Source organism: Acipenser ruthenus, chromosome 8 (assembly GCF_902713425.1).
Source record: "Acipenser ruthenus chromosome 8, fAciRut3.2 maternal haplotype, whole genome shotgun sequence".
NCBI classification, from domain to species: domain Eukaryota; kingdom Metazoa; phylum Chordata; class Actinopteri; order Acipenseriformes; family Acipenseridae; genus Acipenser; species Acipenser ruthenus.
Window position 1 is genome coordinate 13,550,802 of NC_081196.1, and position 16,571 is coordinate 13,567,372.

Sequence of the window (16,571 nt, forward strand, 5' to 3'; positions counted from 1 at the left end):
GCGTACTCTACGCCTGTGTACGTAATGCCTCGTAGTTCGCTGTGCGTGGCCAATGAACGAGCTGGTTAAAGGCAAGCGCTGAATTTTGAAAATTATCACAACCAGTAGGGAAGGGTGAAGTAGATGGTGAAGAATAACTACCTAGGCGATTTCTAAGGTAAGACTTCATTGAATCCATTTTATTTACAAATACATTAGTTATGTGACTGCCAATTGAGTGTATACTGTAATTGTTTTTTTTTTTTTTTTTTTTTTTAAATCAAATCGCAAATGGGTGTAAACTGAACACTTCCTATAGTCACAGTCGAAGTTGCTGTCTCTCTTTTGCTGTTGTCGTATAACTTAACTACTGTATATCTGTGTCTGTTTTTATACAGTTCTTTCTGTAAGATCACGGCCAGATCTGACAATTGGCTGTAATAAACATTCCTAGTCGCGCTTATTTACGATACATTACCTACATTTTTCGTTGCATAATGTTTTAAATCTTCGGCGATTGGACAAATAAACCAACCTAACTATATAAGCATCGGCTACTTTTAGTCTAAAACAGTCTCCTACTTCAAAGAATAATATATGAATCTCTCTTTTATTGTGTAAATAAATACTGATGTAGAATATAGTTGTATTTGTGAAAAAATGTACGCTAACATACGGTAGCGTTTTTTTTTTTTTTTTTTTTTTTTTTTTTAATAACTTGCTGTGTATGTAAATGTAGCACTCATGTCATGTGTGATCCAGTCACAATCATTCTTCATGTACCTGACTGGGTAAGAGGGTAGGGATCACGCAAAGTTAAGGACACTGAAGTCGGTCAAAGGACCAGCATGGCGAGAGAAATTCTGAGAACCTGGCCAGGAACAAGTGTAGTGTCCAGTTTCATCAATTGCAGCACCGTGTACTGTAGAAATGTGATTTATTTCTTGTATGGACGTGCAATCAGAGTGCAGGGTGTGTCCTATCAGATGGATGCATGTTTCTCTGTACTGGCTGAAGTTTGAAAGCTAATTACACTGAGCCATTCGTCTAGTTAAGCTAATCTTTAACAAACCCTAAGGCTGTTTATATAAAAAAGGGGTGGGGCAGAATTTGAAGTTCAAACAATGATAACAATCGTTGCACAAAAAGCAGTTAAGTCCAAATGCGGACGCTGTTGCAGTTGTGTGTGTGTGTTAATATTTTTATTTACTCTTTTCTACTCTAGCTGTAAAACTGTAGAACCAGACAGTGTTAATAGTGATGCACACTCCTCTGCCTAGGCTATGTGTGACACAGAATTTCATTAAATCTGCTTTTTGTGTAATGTGTGTGTATAATCTCCTACAGAATGTTAGTCTTTTAATACTACATAATTTGCTTTGGAACGCTCCCAATGTTGCTGCCTTTAAAAAATCATGGTTAAAAACCAATTTTTATAATCTAGCTTATATACTTTAAAATGTGTTCTTACCCTTTCTTGCTTATTTTATTTTCTGTTTTGTTCATTTTTACTGCTTATTGTTACTTTATGTAATATTTATTAGTGTTTTTGATCCTTGTAAAGCACTTTGCAGTGATCTATCATGAAAGGCTCTATATAAAAAAAATTGATTGATGTTATGGTCCTGATGGGTTACTTTGTATGATTTAGTAATAGGATCAAATAATCATAAATTAAGGATTACTGGTATTTTAAGGCAACACTTAAATCAGTGAGATGGGGTAGCATGTATTCATGCTAACTATATGTTGCATACAGTATATTCATAATTCAAGAACCATATAGTGGACTAGTAGCTATGCATGTAGAGTGGACCAGTAGCTGTGCATGATCACTTAGCAATAATACTTTATCTTTATTTTATTTACAGGAAAATTGAGAGCAAGTTGGTATAAATGGCTCTCCACGAAACAAAAGAGTTGGCACTGTTAATGTGGGTAAGTGTCCTGGTTTAAAGCTTCGGTGCTTTTAAAATGTTAACGTTGGAGGAGGAAAAATGAAATTTCAAGTTTCAAAATCTTAATTATTTTAAGATCAACATGTCAAGATTCAAAATAAAATAGTCATTACACCATCCATGTGAATAATGTCTTTCTGGGTTTTTTGTTGTGCTAAAACAGATTAACAGCCTCAACATAGAAGAACCAATTGACAAGATCTCCAAACTGCAAGAAGGCAGTCTATTAGTCAAGCTGATCTTCAGATTGTGAGTACTGTTTCCTACTTCAAATGAATTTAAGCCTAACACAGAAATAGGAGTGTGTAGTTTCCTCCTGAGTCGATGCGACTGATGTGTAGCTGCAATGCCCTCTGTACTGGACAGAGCCCCTTCAGTGTAAATATTGAACTCCTGTCCTTCACATGTCCCACAGTTTGGGCATGGCATAGCATATATTGACTTCAGTGCTTTCTTTTCCTGAAAAACATTAGAGGCTGTATTGGGTGGTAACATGGAGGAGGAGATGACAAGTTTGACTGAACATTATGTGTAGCACAGATAGTACTTGCACTAATAATTTTCTTTAAACCGCTATCATCTGACCTTGATGGGGGATGGGACGGGACGGGACGGGGGATTGGACAAAGGTTGTCCCCAAACTGTGCTGAACAAGATGAGCTTGGTGACTTGGTGAATAAAGCAAACTGCACTCTTCCTTTATTAACTATGAATCTTCCCATTTGAACAGAAATGGGAAAGAAGACCAAGTCCAGAAAACATTAGACCAACCCCTCGAGGGAAGATGGAACTATATCGCTAACTTCTTACAAAGTAAGATATTATATTTTTTGGTAGTTCTTATTTTGCACAGTACCCATGAAGATATATAGTTAAAGGGTGACACATATTGTCATATACACTTGTCCAAATTAGCGGTACATTACAGTGCTCACTCATTTGCCTTGTAATGCCATTCCACTTGCATCTGCATTCTCCTTGAAGGCAGGACGCCAATAGCATTAACTGTGGCTCCTGGTTACAGTATAAAGTGAGAGCACTGTATTAACATCCAGACTACACGAGTTCTGTCAAAGGATTCTCAAAGTTGAACTAGAACTTCGAGTGGTCAAAATGGAACTATTGTTTGGAGATCAAATGCTTGACTTGATGATGATGATAATAAAGAGGTTCATTTCTTATTCTCTTGTCCTTTTTGTAACAGGTCAGTGCAAGTATAACCCTGATTTAGGAACCATTGTCTCGTGGCAGAATATACTAAATGGAAAGAGCCTGGATGTGGAGCTGTCAAAGGTAAAGTACCAAACCACCAAGATTGGATTCTCCTGTGTCCCAAATTATAACTAATACATGTAAATATAGTCACATATGTTTAAATGTGCTTCCTGTATATATATTGATGGTCCTTGTTTTCTACAGTTGGCAGTTCTTTCATCTGCTCAAGCTGTGTTGAAAATATCACATACCTGTAGATCACTCAATTATTTATATGTTTATAACTGAAGAGTCGCTTCTAAACTTGTACTCAAAACATTTATGAACTCTCTAAGTAATCAAGCCCAGTGTCATTTTTAAAGTGTGATATCTTATAAAATTCCCTTTTGTTTGTTTCCAGGTCACTGTCCTTCTCCTGTATTACTCCAATATGTGTGGGAGACATGTGCAAGAGTTCGAGAAGTTAAATTATAAGATCCAGGTACAGCACTGCACGAACGTGACCACACACTGGACAGTCGCGTGTCAGTAAAATGTACAAACGTCTGAGACTGCAGCCTTTTTAAAACAATCTCCATTCTATGATTTGTTTTTATTTCAGACAGTTTGAAGTATGAGCTTGTATTTAAATGCCAACTTGACTTCTGTTTTCTACCCAGGCTGAGTTGGCATCTGTCCTTCGGTTTGTTCTTGATAATGAGGATCACCTTTACCTGAATAACAATCTGGAGCGCTTCCTGAAGAGACAAGGTGTGCAGGCATAGTTTTGTGCAATTCATGTCTGGATGTTTGCTCAGGTGTTCCATTTTGTTTGGAAGGGTCTCTGCATGTTATTTTGTACTTCCTAAGATCAATGGTTTTATAGGTTTAAATATGTCATGATCCAAAATGCAAAACACTCTGGCCCAATAAGTGTTTTAACAAAACTCCTTTTGGGGTTCAATTTAGACAACCTCAAATTAGAATCTCTGTATAAAGCCATGGTTCAAACAACATGGAAATATGTTAATTCTAAATCGCATATCAGAAATCCACCTATCACAGTGAATTATCTTCCAAAATTCTAGTATTGTATCGTAGGTACAGATGTCATCCTGTACATAGAGCATAACGCCTAAATATTCAAAAATCTAAACGGAGCAAACAAACACGTATGCCTGTTACCTTCTTAAAAAAATATTACAGAAATTGCAGATATAGAAAAGCAAGAAATGAAATCGCTTCAATCTGAACAAGGTAAAAGACTTGTAATGCTACTGGCACAAGTTTCTCTGACTGTTTTTAATCAATATTCTCAGTACGACACGGCACCTGTAGGCCTACAGTTTATTATGGACTGAAGCATTTCATGACCGGGAGAGGAGGGGGATAAAAGTATTGTTTTACAAAAATAAAAATATTTTCCGTTTTAAAACTATTCCTGAGTAAGTACAATCTTCATCTGTGTGATTTTATAAAAAGTTAATACGTCCTGTGTCGGGTGTCTCTTATTGTATGAAAGACGGAATTTTGAGAGCCAGAACCGCTCAGCTTCGGTTTGTGGTAATCTCGCCCATATGCACTAGATGACATACAATAAGCGACACCCTACACACAACATATTAACTTATAAAAGAGAATAAGCGGCACAGCAGTATCAGATACATGCAATGACAATTCAGTTGGGAACACCCAGTCCTAGGGATGCCTTTCATTATGAATAATGTTGATTCACACATTTGTTGTAGCGAGCTAGGGTTCGTGTAAAGAATAGTACAAACATATTGACTTGGCTTTACTTCAGAGTAGTTTGATTGGTGCACAAGAGCACACTGATTCTCTTTCCATGTCTCTTTCTCCGCAGTGGTTTTCCCCTTATCCAGTGTTTCTAGCATGTCCAGTGTCAGTGATGACGAATCCCCTATATTCAAAAGGAAGAGGAGAACCGAAGTGCAATTTGTTGACTTGCACACAGTAGCGACTTCCTCAGTCAGGTAATAATATTTAATATTCAATGATGTCATCAAGTCTTTCCCACTGTCTGATTTTGAAAATACTGTTGAGGGGATACCATCTTAAAGGGGTAATAACCAAGGCTGAAAAAAATCTTACTCATTAGTATTGGACTTTATTTTCACTTGGACTCAATATAGTCCCGTTAATGTGGCTCCCTTTGCTGCACATACTGTAGGAGACTTTGGGTCGGAATACAAAATGTATTTTTATAAAAAAATAAAAAATGTAACTTGCTGGGTATTTCTGTATATCTATGCATTGAAAATTATCTGTCTGCTTCATTGTAGTCCTAACTAGCTTTTAAAATGCGTTGGCCCTCCAGCTCTCCAATACAGGATGTCCTGAAGACCCCACAGTTCCAGCTACGCAAGATGCGGAAACAGATGGCCCTTGAGAGAAACATGAGGGATGACCTGGAGCTAGAGTTGGCTGCCAGCTGCAAAATAATCACAGAGAAGGGTAAGTCTCTGGAACTCTGGTGCGTATTGCAGATCACTAACTAGGGGGGAAAAATAGCCATTCTTTAACTTGTGATTTGAGAAACATGTTTCTATACTGTTGGCCCATGTAGAATATACAGTGATGTGAAGGGATGAAACATTTTAAGTGCAGAGATGGCTTAACATGGCCTCTAACCTAATATAAAGAAATAGTGTTATTGTTAATGTATTTGAATTATAAGTAAGCAGTTTAGCTTGACTTGACAGCTTGCTCCACTTTTCTTAATGCAGAGACCCAGCTGTGTCTGTTGCAGCAGAGACTCCAGCGGCTGGTGAGGCAAAATGATGAGCAGGAGCCCAAGGAGCTGGAGGAACTGAGGGATAAAAATGAAAGGTAACTAAATTGTGGAAGAAGAAATACTGTTTTTAAAGCTTGACAAATTACTTGGATCTCTGGGCTCTCTGCCATAAACACTGTTTTATTTATTTTGTTCCCACCAGTTTGTTAAAACGTTTACAAGACACGCTAAAACAATGTCAAGATTTAAAAACGAACAAAAGCCAAATGGAGAGAAAGGTCGACCAACTAACTGAGGAAAATGGAGAGCTCTCATACCAGGTACTGTTTCCAACAATCCTTAAGTACCGACACATACTAGGGCCATTGTGCAACATTACATGCTCTTTCAGAAAACTGATATCTTACTAGCGTTTGTCCTTTTTATAGCAATAAACCATTTATAAGGCATTATGGCTGTGAATCCCATTTACCGCTAATATAGTACCATTCACAGAACACAATCACACAGCCTCTTAAGGAAGAGAAGCAGTATTGTAATCTACTCAACATAAGTACATTGCTGTATCAAACTTTTTTGTTTTTATTGACGTATCCTATCTTTTCAGATGCGTGACGTTGTGGTTCGTCTTACTCAAGCCCAACATGCTGTTGACATGCTGTCTGATGAGCAGGAGGCATCAAAGCGGGATTGGGAGTCCAAAAGGACCCAGCTGGGGAGTGAGCTCTCCCAGGCCATTGCAGACAAGGTTAGGGCTGACAGTAATGTAACTGGGGTGGGTTGGGGGACACTTCCACAACAGAACCACCATCTTCAATGGGTTTCTTGTTAACCCTCTGAAATATTAGTTTGGGATAATGTATAGCTGGGAAGTGGGTAAGGGCTTCAATTCATATTATTTTTATGTATTTTTATGGAACCAGGAATGTTTGGAAGAGAGAATTCTGATTCTTCAAGGCAAGATCTCGTTACTTGAGGAGCAGTTGAGGAAGGCGATGGAGGTTCAAGTACAAGAGACAGGCGAGGTCATGGGAGACATACTGCAGGTACTGAGCATTAGTCTTTTCATGGCTTTTACACAAATGGCTATCCAGTAGAAAAGCTATGGGACAAATTAGCTCTATTTTTTACTGAGACTCCAGCTGAAGCATTCTGGGAGCGAGTTTATTTGATTATATAGTGTTGGGTAGGTAATGGGACTATGCAGTTCTGCTCTTGGCTTGTGTGAGATGGAACATCACTCAAGATGACAACATTTGGTTAGCTTAAAACATGAATGTCTCGCTAGTATGGATACACGACTATTTCTTTTCTTTTTTTAAACAGCTGGAAGGTTTGAGGCAAGAAGTAGCTGAACTGAACACAAAGTTATCCCAACTGCAAGCTGTCATAGCTGGACTAGAGGATGAAAAATCACAAGTCCTAGCACAGCTGAGTACGGAAAGAGCCCAATTTGAGAGTGAGAAGTCCCAGCTCTCGGAGTTAATCTCCGGACTGCAGCAAACCCTGTCTGACCTCGGTTGCGAGAAAGAGGCCCTGGAGTGTGCTTCTTTGGAGCAACAGGAGACGTTTTCTGTCCAAATAGAGACTCTGAATGTGGAGATCTCCAAACTCAGTGAGCTGGTACAGCAGAGGGAACTGGAGCTGAGTGGCCTTCACAAGCAGATTGAAGAGGAGAGGAGGCAGAAAGGTCAGCTAGTGGAAGAAATGGAAAAGCAAGAGCAATCTGCCCAGGAAACCATTCATAATCTTAGCCTGCAGGTTGATGAACTTGGCAGTGCCTTAAAGGTCAAAGAGGAAGAAGTGATCTCCAGCACTCGACTGTGGGAGGTCGAGAGGGAGGAAGGAGCACGGGCAGTTGCTGCTTTGCAAGAGGTGTCCGCAAGCACTGCCAGTGAGCGGGATGCAGTTTTGATGGAATACCAGGAATTTCAAAAGGCGAAAGAGGAAGAGATTGGTGGGTTTAGCCAACAGATCCAGACCCTGGAAGAAGACCGGATGGTGAATCAGAGTCTTATTGCTGAGCTACGAAGGGAAAAGAAAGTGCTGGAGCAGAGGGTTGCAGAGTTGGAGGCTACTGTAGTTGAGCTGAGAGCCAAATGCCAGAGCCTGCAGTCTGAGAATGAAGCTCAGAGCTGTAGCCATTTGGAAGCCGTTGAGTCATTAACTGCATGCCTGCGGGAGGCAGAGGAGGCACTAAAGGAGTATGAAGGGAAGTTAGCCCATCACTCTGGGGTCCTTGAGGAGAACCAGAACCTCCGTGATCAACTGGCTACCATAGAGGAGACTGTAGCAGGCTTGCGTATAGAGCTGGAAGCTGAGAGGCAGAAGTTTGAAGAGGCTCGTTCCGCTGAGCTTGGGAAGGTCTCCCGGATGGGGCAGGAGGTTCAATCGCTTGAGTCCAAGACCATGGAAATCTCAGCTGAGCTGGAGCTTGTCCGCAGGGAGCTTCTGGAAGAGCGGGAAGGAAAGGTAGCAATTGAGTCCTCTTTGGAGTGCCTGAAGGAGGAGGGCAAAGAGAGAACAAATACCCTGAGGTTGGAGCTTGAAGAAGCCCTTTCCGCGATCAAGGAAAAAGAAGCAGAAATCGGGAAGTTAGACTTCGAGCTGGGAAAGCTCCGTGATCAGATGGCAGTTGCTCAGGAATTCAAGATTCGAGAGCTGGCTGAAAAGGAGGGGGAGATTGCAAAGTTGATCGGAGAGACAAAGCAAACTCTGGTAGAACTAGAGGAAACAAAGAAGGGAAAAGCGGACATGGAGGCTTGTCTCCAAATGAGCATTGGGGAGCATCAGGATCAGCTGTCTGCACTTTGTCTGGAGCAAGCCAATGCTTTATTAACCCTGAAGCAAAGAGAATCTGAACTGGAAAGCCTGCATGCTGAACTATCCTTGAAACAAGAAGAGCTTAGAAACCAACAAGAGAGTGTCCTCCAGCTGCAGAAGGAGGTCTCTCTGATGGAAACGCTAAGAAATCAGGTAGCTGTACAAGAGAAGGAAACCCAGCAGTATAAACAGGAGGCTGAAGTTCGCGATAATGAGGTCCAAAGGCTAAACACTCTGCTAGCCACAAAAGAGAATGAAATAAAGAGTTTCCTGCAGAGAATTGATGATGGAGAAGAAAAAGCTTCTGTAGTGCAGGCTCTCCATCAACAAAGGGAAGTAGAAATCCAGACCCTGAAATCAAGAATTTTGGAGCTGGAGCAGGATTGTTTGGAGCAAAAGCAAGCCATCTCTGTGCTGGAAAAGGAAGTAGCAGATGCCCGGATGCTGTTGCAGAATAAAACCACAGCCTTTGATACTCTTGTGAACAAACTGCAGGATCTTCAGTTAGAGCTTTCTCAGCAGCAAGAGAAGACTTTTTCATTGGAATGTCGACTGGAGGCATCGGAATCTGCCAAAAGTGAGCAAGAATCGCTAGTGCTAAATCTCCGCAAGGAAGTAGATGAGGCACGTTCTTCCAAAGATCTCCTTGAGAAGACATTGAAAGAACAAGCATCCAGTTTTGAGCAAGAAATTGAAAGGCAGAGTGCAGTTTTGGCTAAACTAAAAGAACAAGAGTCCACTAGGCAGGAAGAGCAAAAGGAAAGGGACATTCTGAGGAGCCAGGCAGTTGCTGCAGAGGAAATGCATTGCAAAGAGCTGGAGAAAAATGTAGAGAAGCTCCAGGCTGAAGTCAGTGCAGCGTCCACTCTAGCTTCTCAAAAACAACTGATGGCTGAACATTTACAGAAGGATCTAATAGAGAGACAAAAGGAGATGGATGCCCAGATAATCCAGGTATGTGCCGCAAAGGAATTGCAGTGCAGGGAGTTGGAGGAAACCATTGAAAAGCTCCAGGCAGAGGTGCGCTCTACATCCTCCATTGCCTCTGAAAGAGAAAAGGCCTCTGAGACATTCCAGAAGAAACTTGCGTTGCTACAACAGGAAATGGAGAAGGAAAAAGAAAGGTACATCCTGAGAACCCATGCATCTGCTACAGAGGAATCTCTGCGTAACGATCTAGAAGAAACCACTGAGAAGCTACGTGCAGAAGTCTCTTCGGCATCTGCCCTTGCTTCAGAAAGAGAACTGGCAGTTGAGATGCTTAGGCAGGAACTCTCCTCCTTGCACGAAGAAATAAATAAGCAAAAAGATCATTTGAGATCTGTAGCCACTATAGAAGAAGCCCAGCGAAAACAACTTGAGGAAACCATAACAGTTCTGCAGGCCGAAGTCCGTGCAGCAAATGACCTCGCAGCTGAAAGAGAACAGTTGGCAGAGACTTTGCAGAGGGAACTGTCTTCCCTTCAAGAAGAAATGAAGAAGCTAAAAGACGAGGATATTTTGAGAAACCAGGCAGCTGCCACAAAGGAAACCCAACACAGAGAGCTGGAGGAAAGTATAGAGAAGCTCCGAACAGAAGCCCTTGTTGTGTCCTCCCGTTCCTCTGAAAGAGAACGGACAGTGGAGATGTTACAGAAGGAACTCCCCTCCCTGCAGAAGGAATTGGAGAAGCGGGCAATTGAAGGGGAGGCCCTGAAGAAGGAAGACACAGAGAAACGCCTGAATGTAAAGCTGGAATCTGATCTTGCAAGCCAGAATGAAGGAGAGCTGACAACCCTGCGCCAGGAGCTGACAAATGCCCAAGCCCTTATCGGGGAGTTGATGCAGTCCAAGCGGCAATGCCAGCAGCAGCAGTCTGAGCTGTGTCTACTTCAAACCAGACACCAAGAGGAACTTGAGCAGAGGGAGAGGATAATGACCACCCTGGAAGATGAGCTCCAGCAGGCCAAGGATGAACTCCATATTCTCAGACCACTGAGGGAGAAGATCAATGAACAACAGAGCAGCCTCCTGAAGTTGCAAGCAGAGAACAGCACTTACAAGGAGCAGGTGTGCAAGCTCCAGCACGCAAACAGCCTGCTAACCAGCGAGAGCCTGGAGATCTGCTCCGACTCCACCCAAGGGGTCCGCAGGTTCGATGCTGAAATGGCAAAGGCAAGAGAGGGCCACTCCCTGGAGCTGGAAAAACTGAGGGCAGAGCATCAGAGGCAGTTAGCCATCCATAAAGTAGATGCCCAGGACTTCAAGAGTGGACTGGACACTATGTCTAGGAAGTACGAGAAAGCCAAGCTGAAGATACTAGATGATCGGCAGAAGTTCCAGGAGGAAAGGCAGAAGCTGGCGACGCAGGTAACTGGACTTTTAAAATGATCTAATTTTTTTGTTTTGGTGTGATTTGAAATTGTAAATATCCTGAACAGAGACATTAACACTGGAGTGTTACTGACTTTGGTTAGTCTTGGTGCAAACTTTTATTTAAACTGACCCCTCCATTGTGCAGGTGGAGGAAATGCAGAAGCTTCTGGATATAGAAACACAGAAGGTAAAACTTTAAACCAAACAGCAAGCACATTAACCGGCTTTAAATACTTCTCTGATCGTGGTTTTCTAACTGTTTTTTTTTTTTTGCTTGCTAATTTTCTTTTGAATTGCTACATATGTATCCCGCGGACGCGCAGCTTTCCGTTGGGGCTTAGCGAACGATTAAACAAAATGTTAATTGACATGCATGAGGGAAGAGGCAAATTAACCTGTTGCTTTGCAAATTGAAATTTACCAGTGAGACACTGCTATGCAGCCTCTTCAGTCTTGCTTTTCCCATGGTGTCGTGCAAATGGTACTGACCTAAGAAATGTGCTTCAAACTAAAATGTTTTTGTTTTCTACAGTTAGATGAGATGACTAAAAAACTTGCTGAACATAAAGCCACAGCCATTTCACAACATCAGAAAGTCAAGGTATGTTTGCTGAAATCATGTGCTTTTACAGTTTCAAGAGTTAACTCTATCGAGACCTATACTTTCATTTCAAACAAAAAGCAAGACACACTGTATCTCTCCCCCTCCCCCACTTTGGTCTGCTTGCCTTGTAGACGGTATCCAATATTTGTTTTGATTTTGTCCACTGTGGACTCTCATTTGTTTGCCCACAGGTGATAGAGACTGAATTCCAGGAGGATGTAAAAATACAAAGGAAGCAGATCTCTGACCTCCAAATTCAATTGACCCAGAAGGAGCAGACCCTCGATCACTACAAGGCACAGGTATTAATTGGCCATGCATGTTTAAGTTTGCTATAATACTCGATTTAGTTAACTGATTTCTTTTAAATGGTGCTAATGTGTTCAATAATGAAGGATATTTATTAACTTAAAAAAAAACACATTTCCAGGTGGTTTCACACACCCTGATTAGCAGTTATCTTGGATTACTAGGTCATCCACAGTTTGATAATTTGGGGTCTGTGAAACCAGCCACATGTTAAAATATGTTGTAAAACAAACTCTGTTGTACTTAGAAGTCCCATTGTTCAGAAAAACATTTAGACTTCTCGTTGAAACCTTTGTTAATTTGTATTTACTAAGGTTTTTTTTTCTTGTCTTGCATTATAATATTAATGTGTGTTAAAACCCTGTCCATCTAAGCTAGAAGAATGGAAATAGAAGCTTTTTTTTGTTTGTTTGTTTTCTCTGGCCCCAGGTTGAGAAGGCCAAGGCTCATTACAATTCCAAGAAGCAACTGCTGCAGGAGGCGCTCGAGCAGGTACAGTCCCTGGAGACGGCACTCGAAAGCAGCCAGCGAGAGAACAGCCATTTGAAAACTGAGTCCAAGCAGCTAGACATGGAGCTACAGCAGTCTCAACTGAATGCCAAGAACCTGGCCGCCAAGGTCAGCAGCCTGCATGCACAGGTCAGTGGACGCAGCTTTGAGCAGGAAAATGTATTTTTCCTCTAAACCAGCCCTTTCCGGTTGGTTCATTTTAGTCTTCTTTTATCTGTATGTAGTGTTGTTTTTCTGTTGTGTTGCTGTGAAGCAAATGGGAATTGGTGATCTTTTCACTGACATGAGAATTGTGTAGGGCCCATGTACAGTACAATCCAGTCCAGTCCAGTGTAGAATACAATGTACTAGACTTCTTTCTCTGGCAGGTTGACTATGCTGATAGACAGCTGCGTAGTCTTGGGAAGTTCCAAGTGGCCACAGATGTCTTTAAGAGCCGAGAATCACTTTGTCCGAATATCCCAGAGAAGGACGAGGATGTGAGTAAGGATAGCCTGGACCTGAGCCATGATGATGCAGATATCTTCAACTCCACCAGGTACAATCTCCCTGCTACACCTAGCTTGTTCAAATCTGTAAGTGTACTGTTCTTGAATTTGGTTTTTACACAATGTTTTTATTCTCGCTCCCAGGAAGCCAGTCCCTCCGGTGGTGGCAGTGACCCCTACGGCAGCGAGGAGCTCGGAACGCCTGGCTGCACAGCGTCGGACCAAAAAGGGAGAGTCTATGGAGTCCTTGTACTTCACCCCCCTGCCAGCCAAACGTGATGCCAATCTGGAGAGCAGCATTGACTCCCTGGGGGAGCTGACTCTCAACTCTTCCAAGAAGACGCGCTCCGCCCGCCGGCGGACCACCCAGGTCATCAACATCACTCTCACAAAGGTAAACCACACCACACTAGGGTAGGTTTTTCAGCTGGGTGCTATAGTTTGTCATCAATGTAGTGTACATTGAATTTTCTGGATGGCCCATTTGGTTTTTAATTACTTGCAGAAGACTCCAGGACCTGAGCCAGGTAGTGCCAACACCTCCTTCCACAGCCTCCAGTCAGCCCAGTCCCACCCGAACCTCTTCTCCCAGAGGGGACGGCCTGTCTCCACCAGCTCCTTCTCCTCCTGCCACTACAGCTTCTCACAGGAATCGCTTGAAGAGGGCTCTGTTACCGAGACACTGCGCAGCCTTCCTGGGTATCGTCAACCACCTGCCACTGTCATCACTGCTGCGCCAGACCGGAGGAGTGAGTATTGCAGCCAGGACACCCTTTTTAGACTGGTACTGGATGTGTACTGTACTAAAAGTCTGCTACAATTATTGCAAAACAAAGCACTGTCATACAGTATTTGGCAATTAACAAACGTGCATTCCAAAAACAGTTCTTGCTGTGTTTTTTCTCAGTCTATACCAAGGTAACCGGACAGGGGTATTTGATTTTTTTTTTGCCCTGTTAACCTGAGATAAACCACAACAAAAAAACATGCACACAAACTGGATTTTTGGAGGTTGGCAAAAACATATAATCATAATTATATTAATCTCTTGTTTTCTTCTGTTGAACCTGGGCTGACTTTTTTTTTAGACCCGTAATAACATGTGCATTGGTCAGTTTCCATCTGTACCGTTCAGTTGTTGGCAGCATGTGCAAATGACACATGCCAGAGGTCCATTGGTTATTCGAGGGTACTATATCTTACAGGATTGGATATGGTGGGCTCTGCTGTGTTTAATACAATATTTTGGACTCTTATTAATGTGTAAACCGATTGTTATAATGCAGCTTTGTGGTTCACTTTTTGGATCTTGCTACAACTAATGGTCCAAAGATTGGAATTGCAAGATCCAAAAAATGTATTTGTTTTTGAGGCAACGTTTGAATTCTCCATTGACACATTGTGAAACATGTTAAATGTGTAATTTACAGAGGCTTTACCACTTCATTTACTGGTAAAGATACATTTTGGCTCAAAGTTCTGGTCTAAAATCTTGCAGGTACCAACTCGTTCATCATTGGGTCTCAGAATGAACCAGAACATACTGATGACTGGATGCGGATTGCAGAATTACAGGCCCGGAACAAGGCGTGTCTGCCACATCTAAAAACCAGCTACCCACTGGAGTCCAGAGTAAGATTCGAATGCAAAATGGATTTCATTCAAATTGCTCATTTTATTTAAGCCTGTAAGCCCAAGCATTTTTTAAATGAGAAAAGCTACTTTATTTATGTAACTAGATTCCGTTTCTTTACAGTGCTAATTTATTTTACACACAGTCTATTTGAATATATTCTTTACATTTTCATATAATTAGCCAGTTTGTATGATTGTCCAACCCTAGCATTATATGTTTTGGTATGGTGTTTAGTTTGTTTCTGTTTCTGAGGGTATTTTCTGTCCATACTGTCCTCTGTTTGATTGTGATTCAGCTTCAATCAGGAACTTCACTGCAGGCAACCAACAGCTGCCCCTCTTAAGGATGATTGTTAAACTGTAAAATGAATTCTTTTTACCCACAGCCTACCGCCCACATCCCATTCAGCATCTCTGATGAGGATGTGAAACTGGGAGACCCCACTGAGACGATCCGGCGTGCCTCGATGCTGCCTGGTCAAATCCGCGATAGCGTCTCTTCTCACCGGTTCTCTATGCTGCCTGGGCAGATCCGTGAAGGGGTGTCCTCTCATCGTCAGTCCCTGCTGCCAGTGCCTGCCTTCGACCCCAGCTGGCAGAGCAACAGTGGAGTCGCCACCCGCCAGCAGACCAAACGTTCCTCTGGTGAACCACACAAGGGCGGAGACACACCTGAGGTACTGGGGAGGGGGTACAGATATACACAAACTCCATAGGCATAGGCAGTTGGTCCCCAAGGTAAAAGATGGCACACATTATATATTTCTATCTAGAAGAACCTAGAGGTATTTACAAAGCATGTCTTTCAGCTTCTGCTTGTTTTGTGGTACCTATAGTTTCACTAGAAGCAAAGCTGGAGGGAACACAGGCCTCAAGGTGACTGGGCTGTGTGCAAAACACACTGGCCACCTATCTACACACAGATCTAACCACCAGGGTGGTTTCAGATTTTATTTTTAATTTTTTCCCATCCTCTTTCCTTAGTCTAAGAAAATGGCCAGCTGCTTCCCGCGACCCATGACCCCAAAGGATAAGAATGACCGCCGCTACACCATGCAGAACTCCCAGAACAAGCCATCCAGCTCCCAGGTAAGTATCCACTGCTCTCCACTCATAACACACTGCCTCATTGCCAATTGGGTGGGTGCCATTCATCGCACTGCTTTCATTTCTGATTTACTGTAGAAGCTAAACCTTGAATTTATCCAGGTGCTACATAGATTTGTTTAGGCTAAATCATTAAGTGACCACATTTTAAATTGTGACAACTCTCTCTCTCTCTCAAGGCTGACCGGCGCCAGTCCATGTCCTTCAGTGTCCTCAACACACCTAAAGGCAAGCAGGGGAGCAACATTCTGCAGAGGGGACTTAACAAAATGAGAGCAAGCACAAGGAAATCTCCCAATTCCTCTACAAATAAAACTCCCCTCCGCTCCGGCACCAAATCGCCTCTCGCTACCAGCACTAAATCACCCCGGGCCACCAGCACCAAGTTCCCTAAAGTTACTGCAAGCACAAAAAAAGTAAGAAAGATGCAGGAAATTCTTCCCTTTCTGTCTGTCTTTTGTCCTCCTTGCTGTGTGTATTTCTAGTCCATGTTCTGTAGTCTATCTGTGTAACAGTAGGTTTGTAAGTGCATACTAGTAGCTTGTTTTATTTCATACACACTTTCTTGATTTCGTTGTCTTCTGATCTCTCCCTTGTCCAGAGAGTGGAAGGGGTCAGTCGGTTCCCAAACGGGAGAAAAGGTTTTACTTTTGGCTCATTTCCCTTCTCACTCCACACCTATCCCGGCAATATATTCCAACTCACCCCCCTTCACTCCTTACCTTTCCACTTGTAATAAAGGTGGTTTAACCTGGGGGGGCGAAGCGACCAAATCTCAGTATAGGCATGCACAGGGATCACGGTTGAGGAAATATTAAGTTTTAAACTGCTGCTTTTTGGGGCCTCACTCTGGC

General features: G+C 42.3%; 1 protein-coding gene across 3 annotated transcripts in view; it reads left to right on the top strand.

Annotated features, from left to right (window-relative positions):
- The window catches only part of LOC117406012 (nuclear mitotic apparatus protein 1), an 18,286-nt gene continuing 1,715 nt past the window's right edge, over positions 1 to 16,571 (top strand). Inside the window, exons 1-26 of one of the 3 annotated variants that reach the window (XM_059029502.1) lie at positions 1 to 157; positions 1,851 to 1,917; positions 2,101 to 2,186; positions 2,668 to 2,750; positions 3,142 to 3,230; positions 3,553 to 3,633; positions 3,812 to 3,902; positions 4,996 to 5,125; positions 5,470 to 5,606; positions 5,879 to 5,981; positions 6,089 to 6,206; positions 6,494 to 6,634; positions 6,810 to 6,932; positions 7,213 to 11,058; positions 11,210 to 11,251; positions 11,597 to 11,665; positions 11,860 to 11,970; positions 12,407 to 12,616; positions 12,856 to 13,025; positions 13,120 to 13,369; positions 13,481 to 13,724; positions 14,474 to 14,607; positions 14,997 to 15,287; positions 15,595 to 15,699; positions 15,897 to 16,133; positions 16,319 to 16,358. In XM_059029502.1, the coding sequence (XP_058885485.1) occupies positions 1,876 to 1,917; positions 2,101 to 2,186; positions 2,668 to 2,750; positions 3,142 to 3,230; positions 3,553 to 3,633; positions 3,812 to 3,902; positions 4,996 to 5,125; positions 5,470 to 5,606; positions 5,879 to 5,981; positions 6,089 to 6,206; positions 6,494 to 6,634; positions 6,810 to 6,932; positions 7,213 to 11,058; positions 11,210 to 11,251; positions 11,597 to 11,665; positions 11,860 to 11,970; positions 12,407 to 12,616; positions 12,856 to 13,025; positions 13,120 to 13,369; positions 13,481 to 13,724; positions 14,474 to 14,607; positions 14,997 to 15,287; positions 15,595 to 15,699; positions 15,897 to 16,133; positions 16,319 to 16,358 (6,973 nt within the window). In that variant the 5' untranslated portion in view covers positions 1 to 157; positions 1,851 to 1,875. The remainder of the gene's footprint in view (positions 158 to 1,850; positions 1,918 to 2,100; positions 2,187 to 2,667; positions 2,751 to 3,141; positions 3,231 to 3,552; positions 3,634 to 3,811; positions 3,903 to 4,995; positions 5,126 to 5,469; positions 5,607 to 5,878; positions 5,982 to 6,088; positions 6,207 to 6,493; positions 6,635 to 6,809; positions 6,933 to 7,212; positions 11,059 to 11,209; positions 11,252 to 11,596; positions 11,666 to 11,859; positions 11,971 to 12,406; positions 12,617 to 12,855; positions 13,026 to 13,119; positions 13,370 to 13,480; positions 13,725 to 14,473; positions 14,608 to 14,996; positions 15,288 to 15,594; positions 15,700 to 15,896; positions 16,134 to 16,318; positions 16,359 to 16,571) is intronic. The other 2 variants (XM_034009648.3, XM_059029503.1) reach the window with 2 other exon arrangements.